Here is a 13952-nt window from a genome sequence, read left to right on the forward strand (position 1 = left end):
AATTGATATAGGTGTTTATTTTAACATGACAACTTAATATTCAAGTTGAACATTTTTAAACCGAAATTTTGGAATAAATTTCAATATATTTTAAATCTGAACTTTAACAAAAAAAAGTTTTGGGATTGGAAATCGATATAAGTGTTTATTTAAACATGGCAACTTAATATTCGAGTTGCAAATGTTAACTTTTAATTTTTTTTCATAAGATTAACAAATTCAAAATTGAATTTTTCTAAAAAGGTTAAAAAGTAAAATAAATTTGAAATTATGGGAAAAAAATTGAATCCAATCCACGCTCATAGAGCACAAAATCCTAGTTAAATTAAAACATCTTACTAAATATAAAAATGAGGGTCTGATGAACAGTATTTTGGTGTATGTCCTAGGGGTAATTGTGTCATTTCACGTTTTTTAAATTTTTTTTTGCTTTTAGTAAATGTAAAATGGTACTTTTGATGTCTATTAAATTATTTTAAAAATTAGTGGGTCCTACATGTTTGGAAAAAGTAGATGACAAAACAGTATTTACATAATTTTTAAAGTCTTAAAAAAACCAAAAGTGATGGCATAATGGTAATTATGTGGTTGTTAAAGTCTTAAAAAAAAAATAGTGGGCCAAGCTGTAACGGTGTCCACATGTTTTTTGTCATTTTTTTTACACCAAAAAAAAAAAATGAAAAACAGAGAGACCTTACCCTTGCTCTTTTTTTTTTTTTTCCCTATCTAGTTGTGGGCCCCACACATTTCAAGGTCTTTTATTGCTCACGTGCATAACACTTGTATTTTGCTAGTATATATATAGAATAGTGTTTTGGTGTCCATCCCAGGGCCAGTTTTGTCATTTCACACTTTTGTAATTTTTTTTTTGTCTTTTGTAAGGGTAGAATTGTATTTTCACTATTTGTTAAATTATTTTTGGAAACTATATATTTGGAAAAAATGGATAGCATAACGGTAATTATGCAGTTTCAAAGTCCTAAAAAAACCAAAGCCTGATCATAACGGTAATTATTTAATTGTTAGTCTTAAACAGAAAAATAGTAGGCCCTGTTTATGATGACGTTCATTAATAGGCTATTTGCTCATTGTGTCATTGGCCAATGAGACTAAAACACGTGGCGACTTTATCATGTGAAAAACAGTTCATTAATGGCATCTCCAATGGAGAGTGTATATATACACCTCCACATAGGTGACACTAGGATTTTATAACCCCTCTTACACACTTTCCATACCTAAAATGGTATCCAATGCAACAAAGCTTAAGAGTTTGTAAAATTAAAAAACTAAAAAAAAAATGACAGTCAAAGTCCGTCGCAAATGGTTTAGCTAAAAAAGAAATAAAACGCACATCACTTTGAGTAACATCCGGATTAACTAAAACTGACCCAACCAATAAATGATGATCTTTGCCTGTCGCAAACGTTACAATTCTAAAAAAAAATAAAACAGACGTAAGTTTATGTGACGCCCGATTTTTTTTTTAGTTGGGACGTTACTTCAAGTGACGCCCGAGATATTTATTAACTAATAGCCAGATGAGAATTCCCTACCCCCTCTATTAACTATTAGCTTATCACATGGGATTTACATACACCCCCCATTGTAAACATATTTTTGGCATTCAGAGTGTAAATTTTACACTTTAAATAATTTACACCCCTCATTAGAGATGCCCTAACGAAGCCGTAACTGGGTCTCGTAGAAATGTTTAGGAGAGAGAGAAATACATTGAGAGAAAGAGTCAAAAGATAATTGAAAAGGAAAGTTAACAAAAAAAAATATTCAGTAATCATCATCTCGATCTTTCATTGTCTACTCCATGTGGTTCTCTTATTGTTTTCCTCTCTGCTGTGTCACTACTCACTCGTGTCTGCATGAAACTTCACAAAAAAAACATACATTAATTGTCTAACTAGCCTTCCCAAGTCAGAAACTTCGAAAAAAAGGATTATATTTCGTGGTTAATTTTTTATTTTTTTCTATGTTGTATTGATTCAATTTGAAAAAAGATTCGATGAATTGGTATACAGGTTGCAATTCCAGTGGTTTGGTACTTTGATCCCACAGTAAAGGTAGTGATTGCGCTGATCACACTTAGAGCAAGTCCAATAGAGAGCTGTTAAATTGGGTTGCTAAAAGGTGCCACATAGGCCTTTTAGCTTGCCCAACCAAATTTGGCACCCCAAAATAAAAAACCAATCTAATCGCATTTTCTGTTTTGAAGTGCTAAATGATACGGATGGTATAGTTTTTGCCGTTCGTCCATTATTTTGTAACTTAAGTTGATTTTTTTTTGGACGGACGACACAGTTTCTGCCGTCCGTCGAAATTTAACACATGGACGACAGAAACTATGCCATCCGTCTCCCGAACTTATTATAACAGCTGCTAGCGAAGGTCTTAACTTTGGTTGGGTTTTTGACTCCTTCCAAATTTAAGACCCTTTTAGCAACACCATTGGAATGACATTTTTGTGGTTGGGGTGCTATATTTGTCTTTAGCAACCCATATAGCCCCCCATTAGACTTGCTTTTACAAAATCATGGAGCTACAACCATTAGAGCAGTTGAATACACCATCATTAGAGCCATTAACATGCATTTAATTAGAGGGAAAATAATGAAAGGTTATTTAGGCTTTAGTCCTACTTTTTATGGGGTATTTAGGCTTTAGTCTTAAAATTATCGATTATTAGGTTTTAGTCCTATTTCCATCTCCGATTTTCTTAAATGACTAGAATACCCTTAGAGCATGTTTATCACGTGACTTGAAATTGCATAAAAGTAGGACCAAAACCTAATTTACCCAATTACAGGAGGGGTAAATCCTAAAAATGAGATTCGGACATGCACTAAATTTTAACATTTTCTTAACTTACATTAAAAAAAAATGCATTTTGGGAAAAGTCCTTGCATTGTTTTTTTTTTGTGCATTCTCTCTCTCTCTCTCTATAAGTCTTAATTTTAAATTGTTCAACTACGCAACATAATGTTATGTTCATTGAGTCCTTTGAATTGGAGTGCTACATTCATAAGATAAAAATAAAAATAAAAATAAAAATATTGACGAGTTGCGTGTTTAATACAAATATATAGTGAAGAATTTACCGCTTGAATTGAGGTTCTTCTCTAAAGAGAGTGCCATGTAGACAGAGAGACCTTCCATCTCAGAAAAGCCCAAGCCCATAAATGGTTTTAGTGAGCCCAGAATCTACTACACAGAGTTGGTTTTATAAGTATAGCCCCGCTTTTAAAATGTTTATGATTAAAACTAAATGGACATTATTGTATTAAACTAGTGCTCCAGTAGGGCTAAAACAAACGAAAATCTCCGCCCACTCGTCTTCTCTCACGCACTCGTAACCTGAACGAAATTTGGGGAGGAGTAAGAAGAATTTTTCCTCATTATCTCACCTAATTCATCAAGATGAAAACTATCAATGATTGAATGGCAGATGTAAATTATGTAGGAAACTTATTATAAAATTATATTTATTGTTAAGTAAACAAGAAAATCAAATTGATACAACAAATATATCATGAACAAACCTTTATTTCAACAAACTAACTTAATTCACCAATGATTAAATTCGATCTTAGTGATAATCACTATGTCTTTATTAAGACAAATTTGCTCCCTCTCGGTGCTCAAGGTTGATGAACAATTGTCTCCCAAGACAAAACGGATTTCAATCCCATGAATGTAGCACTCAAATTTAAAGGACTCAATGCACGCAACATTGTGTTGTGTAATCAAATATCATTTTTAGGATTTACCCCTCCTGTAATTGGGTAAATTAGGTTTTGGTCATACTTTTATGCAATTTCAAGTCACGTGATAAACATGCTCTAAGGATATTCTAGTCATTTAAGAAAATCGAAGATGGAAGTAGGACTAAAACCTAATAATCGATAATTTTAGGACTAAAGCCTAAATACCTCATAAAAAGTAGGACTAAAGCCTAAATAACCCAATAATGAATATGTGAAGTTTTTCTTGGTAACTTCCCTTTTCAGTTCTTTACTTCTTTTTCGCTGGTTTATTTCTATCTCCTAGAATGGCTAGACGTAGCAGTTACGGCTCCGTTAATAGGCTGTTTAGTTTTTAGAGAACAAGTGGGACGTGTTTTAATCTCATTGGCCAATGACATAATGAGTAAACAGCTCGAGCAACAAATTTTTTCTCGTGCATGCATAATGTGTTTTGCTTGAAACACACATACAAAAAGCTCGTGGGCTGTCAACAGGCCGGACTTGAACATGACACACCTAGGTCCAGGCCCGACCCAAATCATATTTGATATTTTGAGTCCAAACTCGGCCTAGGTCCTATTGGGCAAGTTCGGATTCGGGCCAAGCCTAGGTCCGTTAGCAATACATGGAAACTGTTATTTTTGTCTAAAATTTAAACAAATTTGTAAGTGACAAGAATCGAACCCACATCTCTTGTGTGGGGCAGACACTATACTAACCAATATGGCTACCAATTTTCTATGTCAATTTTCAGTAAATATAATAAATATATTAATAATATTAAATATAAAACACATAAAACTATTATAGATTTCGGGCCGGGCCATTATCGGATCGGACATAGATATGTCCAGACATGGCCTAATAATCTTATCAGGCTAAATTTAAAGTCTAAGTCCTTATCTTATCGGTTCGGATTCAATCGGACTTCGGGCTTGTCCCGGCCCATTGACAGCCCTACATGGGTCCATAAAGAACCACCTAGTTAGCCAAATCAATTGCCCAGGAGTTGGCGGATAGGGAAATACTACCTAACATAAACTTAGAAAAATTAAAAGAGTCAAATGCTCCCATTAAACCATCAAATATTGGTATCTAGCCCCACTTGTGGGCTTGTAGCTCACATCAAAAGTTCATTGGTCCCGTAAGTTACTGCCGGACCACACTATAGTACGAGCTTACGACTTGATTATATATATATATATAAGGAAAGTTTTACACTCAGCTCTACGACTGGGATTCAATTTCAGGGGTATAAATCGAGGGCCACCGTTCCACCAACATGGATTAGGAATTAATTAAATGGCTTAATTGTGAAAACCTTTCGTCCCTTGGTTCTCACTTAAGAAAAGAAACCCAAAGGTTTTTCAAAACAACGAAAACATTTTGGTTTTCCTTCATTCTCTCTTCCTCCACCTCTTATCTGTGGGTGTTCTCAATTCTCAACTTTTCATTTTCGTGCACCATACCAGGTACCTTCTCCATATCTCTTCAAAATCATCTTGCTTAATCATCTTATTCTGTTTATTTTTATTTTTATTGTTCTCTTCCCATCTATTTTCATCTTCTTCGTCTCTGTCCACTCCAGTTCTGCTCAATTCAACTTCTGATATCTATGACACCATGATTCAAACCCAACTCATGCATATCGGGTAAAGCATCTATCAGACTTTCTTTTTTTGCCCTCGTTGTTATTTTTTCCCAAATTTTAAATGGTTTATGTTTTGATTCAATAAAACTATTGCTTTATTTTATTTAGTTAACATTTGGGTATCACAATTCAAAAATCTCTTAGATTGTAACTTCATAACCATTTTCTCAAGCCATCAAAAGCTTAAAAGCATTTTGGAATATCATGCGAACAGTCTACAAAACTTTTGATAATTGGTAAGGATTTGGTATTTTCAGTACATTTATTGCCTTCTAATAATTCTATTGATTGTTTTTGGGTTGAACTCTTGGCCCCAAAATTAATATGTTCAACATTGTTTTCATTGCTTTAGAACCACTGCAGAAACTATTTTAGACATTTTTTATTGTAATGCATGATCTCAGTAACCTTAGTGACCATCAAAATTGCTTACTCAACGAAGAGGCCAATCACTGATGTCATGTTTGACGATTAATATTGAAGTTTCAGGTGCTATTTTTTTTTCTATAGAATAGTCTTTATGTAGAGGACATCATTTCAAAATATTTGGTTGCTCTGTATGTTAGTGGTTGAATTTGAGTATTGCAATGTGTCTCCAACATCCAAAAAGTCCCCCCATGTATCTCTTTGCAATGTGTCTCCAATATCCAAGAAGTCCCCATGTATCTTTTAGGTTCCGTTCTTAAAATTTTATTTATTTATATATATGTTTTAAAAAAAAAAAAAAACGTTTCATTGTATTCCCTGTGCACTCTATGTTTCATTGTCTTCTCTTGAGTTTTAGGTGAGTATGTACACTCTAGGTTTTAGACATTGTCTGCACACTCAAATGAGCAATATTGTAAGGTGGACTACACACAAAATATATGTAGGATGTGTCAATGACTTTAGCCATGCAGTTAAAATACGATGATTACTAGGTGGTATTGAATGGATTTACATTAGTTATCAGCTCATCTCGACAAAATTCGTTGGGTGGACATTTGTGAAGCTAGAGTTAAAAGTATATTTTGACTCCACCTTTTGCATAGATGAAGTGGTAATGGACACTAAATTTCTATTAAACTTTATGTAGAGTAGTTAAACTACATTCAGAAAAGTTTTTTATATTGGACTTTTGTATTTAAATTGGTATTTTTACCTTATGAATTTATATACTATGTACAGATGTTTTGCAGAGACCTCTTTGCTAAGATTTTATGATTAACCAACGTGCGTTCAACACCGTTTGATAAGGTAAATTTCTATTCAACTTTATGTACGAGTTGTTAAAGTAGCTTTGGAATGGTTTTTTATATTGGACTTTTGTATTAATTTTTTTTTCTTGGTCAATGTAATTACATACTACTTATGTTTTGCAAAGACCTTTTTGTTGAGATTTTAAGATTAACCAATATGGTCAACACCGTCAATAAGGTCTTGCTTCCTCTAATCATCAGTTAATGAGTTCTAGAATCCACTAAATGTCTTAAGTTATATTAGTAAATAAAAAAAAAATTGCTATATCTAAATTCATATTACATTTGGCTAGAAATATGCCAATTCCATTTAATGTATATTGAAACATTTTTCTTGCTTACCTTTAAAGTAAAGAATATCTCCCTGAACCAACCAAGCTCATTCCAGTTTGTGTCTCTGCTTAAATCAATAAACATACTGAAGTCCTATAATTTTCAGCAATGTCGTAACTTATTTTGTAAGAAATTAGAGATTCCATTTGGCAGTTGGTAAATGTAAATGGGTTTGGAATCTCTCTGTTACAACAGGTTGTATCTTTATTCGATTCCACTGTTCTCGACTAATCCAAGACACATGCTGCAGGTATATAGTTTCTTTCTCTTTGTATATATGGCTTAATTAGCATGTCGAATTTTGGTGATTTGGGTGTTTGTCCTTAGAGTTAAAGTAATTACTTTCCTTTCACTACTAGAATTTTGGCAAATTGGGATGGATGGGACCGTTCCTGTTTGGTGTGTGTCAAAAATCAGCAAAAAATAAGCTACCGGATTAGTAAATTTGTTCATATGTTAGCGACGGACCTAACAGGAACGGCTCCAGTCTGTTCCAAATAGGAAAAAATGGTGTAGTGTTTATTGCCTTAGTCATTAGGGGCCTATAATGGTAGAACCACAAGGCCCTTTATGCGATTTCTGCTCCCTAATTCTTTGTTAATAAAATGCTTTGTCTTGCTACTCCAATGCATAATCTACTCTTCTTATTTAGGATGAAGACTTTCTAGAAGGTCCTATTTGAATATGGTTCTAACTCAAGTGGTAGTACGATAGCCTGCGACAACAAAAAACGCTTTCGTAGTTGAGCTCCAGATTTGGAATTAGGCGTAGGCATTGTCAACAGTCTACAATTCACTTAGCTTTCTAATCCGGTGAGTCTATAGATATTTCTGTGTGCAAATGCGGAAATAACTGATAAGAAACATGATATTAGGCCAACCATCAAGTTGTTTAGACCCTTTACATACTGCTAAAAATATTTCATTGGTCTTGGAGGCTATACTTTCACTCGAGTGGAAGAACCTTATTAAAGTGGCTCATCATATGTTGTTCAAAGTTTACTATTGTTTTACTCATCCAATATCGAATTTCTTTCATATCCATTTCATGCAATTGTTTTTAATTGTCTTATTTGGTTATTGTGTGAATAGAGGATAGTACATGTAAGTTATCAAAAAAAGAGGACAGTACATGTAAGCCTTAAGGTAGATGCAATTGGAAGTTATAGTGACTCAACTGTAGCAGCTTCGATTGGCCTAAATAATGAGTTGTATTGGTAGCCACACAAGTTTTCTGATATGCAGTTCTTCATATTGGGGATGCGTATTGTGATGCGTCCCAGTTTACTTTAAAATTAGATTATTTTTTATTGTTAAAATATATTATTATTATTATTATTATTATTATTATTATTTAGCATTGCAGGGTGGTAGTTGCAGGATAAAGAATTCAAGTTAATTTGATTGGATTAGTGGTGCCGATTTTCACTTCCAACAAATGCAGAGGTTGCAAGTTCAATGGAGAGCGGATGGAGGACTCTATTTGACATGCAAGTTCAACTTATTAGATGGAAATTGCAAACTATGTTTACGACTCTTGCGGAAGCTATATGTGATGAATGTATTCTTTTTTCGATGAATGTATTTACCAAGTCACTACAAATGAATGTGTTAGTTCAATGTTTTGACTAACTTTATTGATATCAACTCCAAGAACTTTGTTTTTGCATTTTTCATTAATTTATTAAGGATATGATGGGTTAGAAGTATCTTCATTTCTAGACATGCATGGCGCAGTAGAAAGTTTTGAACATTTAGCTCTTGAAGTATTATCAAAAGTTTGTTGATGTATAATATTGATCATAGAAATTGCTAAATAGATCCTTTCGTCCTAATAATCTATGCTAAATTGCTAATAACATTGTTCAAACTTGGTCACAATATTTGATAACTTTGCCATGTCTAGCTCTAGAAGCCACTTCTCTAACAGTTGAATTGCTTGAAAGAAGTGCTTAAGATCAATAATAGAATGAGTAAAAGCAATTTGAAGCATCCGTGCTGAAGGAACGGGAATTACCTAGTATATATATATATATAGGCCGGGGAGGAATAGAGGCACATTATAGCCACATTGTAAATTAATCCAAGCAAAATCATGGACTTAAAAGTTGAATTAAGGTTGATTTTTTGTAGATATGATCTCTCCACCATAGAGAACATGCTCACAAAAATTCAGCTCATTCAAAGAAGTCTAACATTAGAACATGCTCACAAAACTTTTAGACCGCTAGATGAAAAGTTCAAAAATGAACACAAATGAACACTAATTTTTACATGGTTAGACATATCCAAATATTATGATTTTTTGTGAGAATGATCTTCATGGTAGGGAGATCATCTCTACAAAAAAACTAGGTCTTAACTCATTTGTATGTCGAAAATGTGGCTATAATGTGCACACTAAGGCTTGCTGTGGGGCCGCAGGGCTTCATTTGGCGGCTACAAATGTTTCTCACAAGTTATGACATGATATATCCAAAGTTTTATAGAATATGTGCAATTTAAAATGTTAATTTGAAAGGGCATTGGATCATTGTTGATTTGGTCAACAATAGCTGTTTTGTGGACTGGGCTTTTATCTTGATTGGAGTTTTTTTGGGCCTAATTTGAAGCGATATATATGCGGGCTATATATATATATATATATATATATATATATAATAATATATATATATATATATATATATATATATTATATTTAGTTTAGTTTGGGATTTCGGAATTTTTGGAATTCCGCCAAATCCAAAAACCGAAATTCATCAAATTTTGACCCCTATCATATTCAGAATTTCAATTAATTTCAGAATAATCAATATTTAGATTATATATTCGGAATTCCAATTTAAAAAAAAATGAAATATTAGGCAGAATTCCAAAGTTTCGTATGGAATCACGAATACTGTACAGGCCACAATAAAAACATATCCGTACCGTATAGGGGTGGGAATTTGGCCATAACGACCTTAACCCGACCTTGACCGACCCGACCCTAAGCCCTATAAAGCCCTCACAGAGTTTAGGGCAGGGCCGACCCGACCCTAAGGCCTTCTAGGGCAGGGCTAGGGCTAAGGTTATGAAACATAGGCCCGACCCTAATTCAGCCCTAACCAAGCCCTAGTTATAGTTTCACATTTTCATTATAAATATCACGTCTTATAATTGTCTAACTCTTTGTTAAATATTTTAAATTAAAATAACATTGTCTTTGTAATTTATCACTTACACCCGATGGTACTTTCAATAACTTGTCTTATATAACAAAAACTTGTTAACCTATCTAGCGACCGTGAAGAACAATGAGCACTAGCCTAATAATAAAAAATAAGACTTTATTCCTTTGATCATCAAATCAAAGTCACAGAACTTATTATTCTCAATTTATTTTCCCACTTACTTTTTATAAATTATATTTTTATTCTCATCAAGCCAAGTCTAGAATTAAAGGTTTCCGGCCCACACCATTAAAGCGAAATCTGAGGCGAAATTTGTAATACTGAGAAACCAAAAAATAACCTTTAATCGAAAAATGACATTTGTAAAAATGAAAAAATATATAGGCCGACCCCAAAACCCAGGCCAAAACCCTTTCTTTAAAGAGGGCTTAAGATAGGGTCGAGGGGCTTGAGATTTAGATTTGTGACCCGGCCTAACCCGACCCTATGCTGACTTTAGGGCCGGGCCGACCTGACCTTAATATCTAAAGGGCATTTAAATGTTTAGGGCCGGGCTAGCCCGATTTGGCCCATTGCCCACCCCTAGTACCGTATTGGATTTTTATAAGGAGGACAATTTGCCATTATTATCTTTTTTCATTTTAAACTATAGGCTTAAATTAGGTTGACTCAGTTGTCAGCTGAGTACCATAGGCCAATGCCCATAGTTGAAACTAAGTAGCAAATGAGCGGGACCAGCCATTAAGTATATATATAACATAAAATCTGAGCACAATTCATACAAGTGGAGCCCACCTACTCAATACAAATTACAAACCAGCGTTCAAGCTGGTGGCTACGTTGTGAAAGTTAAAGACTCAAAAGTAATAACCGTCCAAAATAAGATTGCTTTTATCTCGAGCTTCCAACGTGGCTTTAACAATTAAAAAGAGCCAGAAGAGGCACACAAAAACTCGAAAAAAAATACGTAAAGATTCTCCGTCTCTTCTCCGAAACACCTGTGTAATGGATTAATATCCTCATTAAAGAATATTAAGCATGCGTTAAATATAAATAGAGATTGCTGCGCAATCAGGACATCGTTCTCCAAGATCGACTCGCGAGCAGCTCATTTTATGTAGGTGGTACACTCCAGCTCGCTCAAGAACGTTCCAAAAAGATTGAACGACCTAGAGTGGAACGCTTTGGATAAAGACATTTTCTTTAATCCAAGAGTAATCATTACCAAAGCCATATCTGTACTTCCAATTACTAAAAATTATGAACTACTGCACCCACTCCCAATGATCACCGCCTTCTTACCAGAACCAACCTAACACTCATTCGTAATCTCCACCCTACATATGTACAAGGGAGTACACGTGTCTCAAAGATCAACACTCTCTTGTGTTTATAAATACCACCTACATGAACTACGTCAGACCTGATTCTTCTCTCCCCCAGAATCAAGAGAAGATACGTAGGCAGCTCGCTACTTAGCGAACTCGGTCTTTCCCAAATCCAATCCCCTTCTTCTTCCTCCCGTATATGTAAGGGAAAAACGCTCCTTTACATTGGTATGCGTGCGGGTCTCGATTACTTGAGACACTAATTTCACACAAATCAAAACTTAAAACGAAAATTCTCAAGCCCAAGCATGGCAAGCCTCGAAGCTCAAGTTCAAAGCCTCGCGAACCCGGCTAGGTTTTGACTAAGAGCATTTCCTTGCTCAAACCGGGGAAAATCTTGCTCTTAGGTGCACAAGTAGATGCACAACAACAACCAGCTGGGAACGTTGCTGAGAACGGCATCAATGAAGTTAATCAACAAATTAACGAACTATCGTAAAGAATTGGTTAAAGCGCAGTGAGAAAAGACGCAACCCAGATCATCCAGAAAATGCTCAAGACGTACCGTGCATCGCCATTCACCACGAAGGTACTAAATAAACCCTCTCCTTAGGATTTCGTTCAACCACATTTTCCGATGTACGACGGCAGCACATTCCCTGGGCAACATGTGGCTCGTTATATCCAAAGCTTGGCATTATATTGTGCACCAGAGTTCGATCATCTCCACTGTCGCTTGTTCCCTGCCAGTCTCAAAGATGGAGCACTCGATTGGTTCTTCTCACTCGAGCCATACTCGATAAAGACCTTCGAGCAACTTACCGATTCATTTGCTAGCCAGTATGTGCATAACAAACGTAAGAAAGCTAATTTGGACTCGCTGTTCCAGCTCTCACTTGGCGAAGACGAAACAATTCGTGAATTTTTAGGTCGGTTCAAAACCGAACTACTATGCATGGAAGCAGGATTGAATGAGTCTTTTGCCACCTTGGCATTCTACAACGCTTGCCGTGTGCACAACACGACACTCGCTAGATCACTGATGAAAAAGCGTCCCAAGATTTTATCCGAGCTGTACGCTTGAGTCGACAAGTATATAAAGTTGCAAGAAGGCCTGAAGCGTTAAGGCCTACCAGAAGAAGAAGAGGTCGCAACAATATCAGATGACCCCCTAGTCTCCAAAAAGCGCCCCCAACAGCAAGAAAGGAAGCCGGGTAATAGAATGAATAACAACCGCGAGCTCCCGTTCTCACACGCTCTCCCAATTACATCTTAGAAAAGATCAAACAAGCTTCATATTTCCGACCTGATGTGTGGCAACCAGTGGACCGACCTGACAAATCGTACTGCGCATTTCACCGAGCCAAATGTCACGAGACTGATGCATGCTGGGGGCTAAAGCACTACCTCCAAGATCTCATCGAGGCAGGGCATATCAAACAGTATACTAACATAGCCGACGGCGACTTACGCCATAAACTCATGGCTTGCCGAGTGCGCAGTAGATCCCCACCTTGCCAGAACCATCACAAGGTTCAAGCTCGCTCCCGTAGTAGAGGACGTCCCCGAGACTGTGACCGTTCTCGCCATAAACGCCGACAGCACTCACCAGATCGCGACAATGCCAGAACTATTCATATGTTCACTTTCCTAGATGATTATGTGACATCTTCCAGAGAGAAACGCAGGCGTGTCGGCCCTTCAGGAAGTTTATCATTTTTCTTCACAAGCGTCACACGCTCTGCGAAGTTTAGGTCACAACACAGGGGATATTACGTTTACCGAGGCTGACCTCAACAAGGTTTGCCTCCCACACAACGATGCACTTGTTGTCCATGTCAAGATCAGTGACTGGACAGTCAAATGCGTCCTGATAGACCCAGGTAGTTCATGCGACATCCTGTTCTATCATATAATTCAAGAAATGAACTTACCTAAGTCAGTCTTTATAGATCCGATCGCTCCTCTTTATGGGTTTAATGGCTCTAGGGCCGACCCAATACTCCCAGTGTCAGTGGGATCTAGAGAGGATAAAGTCAGCTTCAATACACGCTTCAGCATTCTAGACATCAAGTCGTCCTATAATGCTATCCTAGGGCGGCACTAGATTCACCAAATGCAAGCTATACCATCCACACTGCATCAAGTTCTCCGCTTCCCAGGACCAAGAGGCATGATAGAGCTTTGAAACAATCAACATGAAACTTATCATTGTAATCAAATCCTTTCTGCAAACAAGACCGCTGATCGCTAACCAGTTATACAATGGCCAAAGACTTGGTTGCTGAGGTCAGAGCCAAAGCATCAAAGCAGCATGCTGGGGGCTCCAGCAAGAAGGTTCAGTCGTCTATTTCGACTCCAGAAGTTAATCCAGTCATTGTCGCTCCACCAAGTCGGATCCCAGAAGCTTCATCAGTTGTTGTCAATCCAGCGGTCAAGACCCCAGAAGTCACATCCGCTGTTGTCGTTCCA

General features: G+C 36.2%; 1 protein-coding gene and 1 long non-coding RNA gene across 4 annotated transcripts; both read left to right on the forward strand.

The window, feature by feature from the left end:
- The first annotated feature begins 5073 nt into the window (after positions 1-5073).
- On the forward strand, positions 5074-8673 carry LOC147501896 (uncharacterized). 3 transcript variants are annotated; one of them, XR_015219887.1, is made up of 6 exons: positions 5074-5230; positions 5347-5410; positions 6577-6645; positions 7176-7230; positions 7633-7792; positions 8338-8673. It is a non-coding gene; the product is annotated as an uncharacterized LOC147501896 (long non-coding RNA). The 3 variants fall into 3 exon arrangements; XR_015219888.1 differs by having other exon boundaries at positions 8360-8673; XR_015219889.1 differs by lacking the exon at positions 7633-7792.
- Positions 8674-12117: 3444 nt separating this feature from the next.
- Positions 12118-12564, forward strand: LOC147501897 (uncharacterized). Its single transcript, XM_086604409.1, has one exon. The coding sequence runs from the start codon at positions 12118-12120 to the stop codon at positions 12562-12564; it is 447 nt and encodes a 148-aa protein (XP_086460535.1).
- The last annotated feature ends 1388 nt before the right edge of the window (positions 12565-13952 follow it).

This window comes from Coptis chinensis, chromosome 4 (assembly GCF_015680905.1).
Source record: "Coptis chinensis isolate HL-2020 chromosome 4, ASM1568090v1, whole genome shotgun sequence".
In the NCBI taxonomy this organism is placed as follows: Eukaryota; Viridiplantae; Streptophyta; class Magnoliopsida; order Ranunculales; family Ranunculaceae; genus Coptis; species Coptis chinensis.

What these genes read in the sequence shown, in the direction of transcription:
- LOC147501897 (XM_086604409.1), top strand. Translation starts at nt 12,118, where the DNA reads ATGTACGACGGCAGCACATTCCCTGGGCAACATGTGGCTCGTTATATC.